The following is a 3,524-nucleotide window of genomic DNA, read 5'->3' as shown; positions in this document are numbered from 1 at the left end:
AAGAGCCCTGCCACTGCCCCACGGGCGCCCTACTAATCTCGCCATCCCCTTCCTTTCCCCCCGCCGGTCTGCCTTCATCCCTCGCTGCGCCCATGGGCCATGCCCCGCCCTGCCCCGCCCTGCCCTGATGCCGTTTTGCCAGCTGCCAATGCGCCTGCGCCCCACAGCCATCAACCCTACTGCCCCTACTGCTGCTGTAGACCAGCCCAAGCTGCAAGCGCAAGAATAACAGCAGGCCGAACGCCCCAACTGCGCATGGTCGCGCTGTGAACAAGGTGAAGCACCATTTCTGGGCCGACATCAAGCACTCGAGGCTGTCGCCGCCCAATGCTGCCTTTGCGCAGCTGGCTGTGAGGCGGGCTAGCCCAGCAGCAGCGCTGCAGCTGGGGCGTGATTGCTTGCCTGGTCAGGGGTAGCAAGCTGGCTCTGACTCTTGACTCTGTAAATTCCTCAGAGCCGCCCACCTTCAGTAGCATTCATTTGCTCCTTATGGGTGTAACAGACAGACAGACAGCCTGATGCACTACTGGCTGACACACACTTCTGTGTGTGGCTGCAGCTGGAGCACGGCCAGCAGCATGGCCTGAAGAAGGCACTACCGCATGATGATCAGTTTTTCCGCCCCTTATACCAAACGTGTGAAGAAACTGTGGGCCACTACAGCAATGTGAGGGTCAGCCAGTTTGCTGATGCTGCGGTTGCCTTCTCCATGCATGAGTGGCAGCTTCGCACATGCGCCCCACCCACTTTGACCCTTGCTCCACACCCCCAACCACGACCTGATGTGCCATCCCCTGTACTTGATTATCTTACATCAGCAGCTCCCCTGCGGGTACGCAGGGGTACTGCTGGTACCATCACCATCACCATTTCATTCATTCATTCAGCACACAGACTGGCCGCCTCTTGCTCGAGGGCGGCCCACTTTGGCCTGGGCAGCCCGGGCCGCCCTCCCCCCCGGGCGCATGTTCGGTGTTGGAGGGGTGTGCCCAGCGATAGGGGGCCCCTGAAGGCATGCGCCGAGGCCGGGAAGCGTGGTTCGGCGCTGCTGCACGCTTGGCGATTTGAACAGAACCACGTGCCGCCGAGCTGCGGCCGCAGTTTCCGGCCCACGGTCTACGGTCGCAGCCACGGGACTCGGCGGCACGGCGTTTGGGCCCAAGCTTGCTGCCGCCGCCGCCGTGCCCCGGGGGGGCAGCGCGGCGGCGGCGGCGGCACGCTGCGACGCCCCCGACTGCCTTTGCTTTGACCCAAGGCGAGGGCAGGGCTGAAGTGGTATCAGAGCGAGCCGCTGGGTCCCTCATTACGGCTCTGTACTGGGTGGCTAACTGACAGACGCAGGCAGGCAGTCAGGCGCGGCTGCATCCTGCTGCTGCCCTCCCTCTCCCGCGCCTGCAACACACCTCTCGGTCCTGCGCCTCTTGGGCGGCGGCGGCGGCCTGGCGGGCGGCGGCCGCCAGCGAGGCGGGCCGGGTGTCGGCGAGCTGCAGGGCCGCCGCCGCGCGGGCCAGGGTGTCCAGGCACTCTGCCAGGCTCGGGGGCAGGGTTGTGGCAGCGCCTTGTGGAAGGAGGAGGTCGGCGAGGGAAGCCATTGCCGTAGCAGGCGTCGGAAATGGCTGTGTCTGATCGACCGCGGCTGACTGCAGACAGAGCAGGAGCAGTTACGATCGCTCCCAGCTTGAATTGTCCAGCTGTCCGAAATTTGCCAGCGAGGCATCCCTCATGTTGGGCAGCAGAGGCCCAAGCCTTATTCCCCCGCCACCTCCTCCGAGGCGGCATCCTGCCAAGTGCTCCCCACGCCTACCGGCGGTGATGGCCAGCATAGCCCTTGCCGGCTGCACCGGCGCCTTGGCGTGCCGGGGCACAGCCACGAGGTAGTCCGGCAGAGTGGCTGTGGATTGATCAATGGCGCGACGCTTTGGGACCCGTCTCCCGACACACGTGCAACGTGCTGCAATGCATGCACGTTTCTGCAGGCCTGGCGCTGCCCTGCGGCTGTCCAAGCGCCATGGAGTGTTTGAGGCGAAGGGGGCCTCCCTGCTGACAGGTCTGCCACCGGCGATCACCCCATGCCGCCGCCGCCGCCGCCGCCGGTCCTTGCAATGGCCACCACATCTTGCGCTGGAGGCTGCCGCGTGCCAGCCTGCTGCTGCACAGGCAGCGTCTATCGCCTGCCTCACTGCTGCCGGCCGGTGCGCCTGCAACGCTGCAGGACAGCAGCGGATGGTGGGCGGGCGGCGGCAGGCGCGCGGCGCGGCGGTGCAGGCGATCCAAACGCCCGCGGTACGCCCAGCGCCGCGTGTTGTTTGTTTGATCGTCGTGTGCAGCAGGCTCAGGCACAGCTCCCCGCCTCGCTGGAAGCTGCACCTGTGCCATCGCTACCTTTGACAGCCTGGCCCGCCGCCGAGCCAGCCAGCCCAGCCAGCCTGCCCCCCCCCGCCCCACACATCCACACCCCGTCCTGCCTGCCCCCTGCCCTGGCATGCCCTGCCCCCTTCCTTGCCGCCCCCGCAGCGCCCCACGGCCCCCGCGGCGCCCCAGCAGAAGCTGCAGCAGGCGGGGGCGGGCATTGTACAGCTGTACCGCTACCCGGGCCTCACCCAGTCCAAGGCCAAGACGTTGCTGCGCAAGGTGTGGCGCCGCCCAGCTGGCGCCCGGCTGGCGGCGGGGTGCGGCGGCGGCTCCGCGTGGCCAGGTGCAGTGCGTCGATGCGTTGACGGCCCCTGCCCGTGCTTTCTTCCTTCTTCTTTCCTCCCCGCCGCAGGCCCAGGACAAGGCCTCTCCAAGCATCACTGCAATTGATGGAGAGCTGGTGAGGCCCCGCCCGCTCCCACGCCTATTGGACGCCCTTACTGCACCCTTGCACACACGCACAGGGCACACACACGCAGACATATGCACGCACACGCACACCCGCGTGCACACACACACACCAACACAGCCCCCCCTCCCGCACCCCCCGCCAGTGCTACAACATCGCCCTCACCGCCCCCCTCACGCCCGCCGAGGCCGAGACCCTGGCCTGGCTGCTGCGGGAGACGTTTGAGCCGGAGCTGCTCACCGGCGGCACAGAGTTCCCCGCGTCCGCGGTGGGGCCTGACGACATCGTGGTGGAGGTGGGTGCTTGCTGTAGTGCCCCTGTACTGCTGCAGTGCCCTGCGGGATGTGTCATGGTGGTGGTGGTGCTGCTGCTGCTGCTGCCGCTGCTGAGGGTGGGTGGCGGCGCGGCGGGGCGGTGGGCGTGACCGTGCCCTTGGGAGGCGGTGGCGCCGCTGCTGCTGCTGCCGCTGCCGCTGCCGCTGCCGCCTCTGCCGCCGCTGCTGCTGCTGCTGCTGCTGCCGCCTCTGCCGCTGCTGCTGCTGCCGCGCCTGCTGCCGCCTCTGCCGCTGCTGCTGCCGCCGCTGCTGCTGCCGCCTCTGCCGCTGCTGCTGCCGCCGCGCCTGCTGCCGCGCCTGCTGCCGCGCCTGCTGGCCGGCTGGCGATGATGGCAACACGAAACTTGGATAGTAGATTCCGACCGGGGG

General features: G+C 67.8%; 2 protein-coding genes across 2 annotated transcripts in view; one reads left to right on the top strand and one right to left on the bottom strand.

Moving 5' to 3' along the window:
• Nucleotides 1–1,823, bottom strand: part of CHLNCDRAFT_139161 (hypothetical protein) — a gene marked incomplete at both ends in the record, with an annotated part of 3,526 nt that extends 1,703 nt beyond the window's left edge. The window contains 2 exons of the mRNA XM_005844297.1: nucleotides 1,404–1,525; nucleotides 1,805–1,823. Coding sequence (XP_005844359.1) covers nucleotides 1,404–1,525; nucleotides 1,805–1,823 — 141 coding nt within the window. The remainder of the gene's footprint in view (nucleotides 1–1,403; nucleotides 1,526–1,804) is intronic.
• Nucleotides 1,824–2,223: 400 nt separating this feature from the next.
• Nucleotides 2,224–3,524, top strand: part of CHLNCDRAFT_139160 (hypothetical protein) — a gene marked incomplete at both ends in the record, with an annotated part of 11,791 nt that continues 10,490 nt past the window's right edge. Inside the window, 4 exons of the mRNA XM_005844380.1 lie at nucleotides 2,224–2,283; nucleotides 2,515–2,631; nucleotides 2,765–2,812; nucleotides 2,967–3,116. Coding sequence (XP_005844442.1) covers nucleotides 2,224–2,283; nucleotides 2,515–2,631; nucleotides 2,765–2,812; nucleotides 2,967–3,116 — 375 coding nt within the window. The remainder of the gene's footprint in view (nucleotides 2,284–2,514; nucleotides 2,632–2,764; nucleotides 2,813–2,966; nucleotides 3,117–3,524) is intronic.

The sequence above is a fragment of the Chlorella variabilis genome (assembly GCF_000147415.1).
Source record: "Chlorella variabilis unplaced genomic scaffold CHLNCscaffold_23, whole genome shotgun sequence".
In the NCBI taxonomy this organism is placed as follows: domain Eukaryota; kingdom Viridiplantae; phylum Chlorophyta; class Trebouxiophyceae; order Chlorellales; family Chlorellaceae; genus Chlorella; species Chlorella variabilis.
Note: the sequence above shows the minus strand (reverse complement) of the source record. Positions and strands in the feature narration are given on the sequence as shown.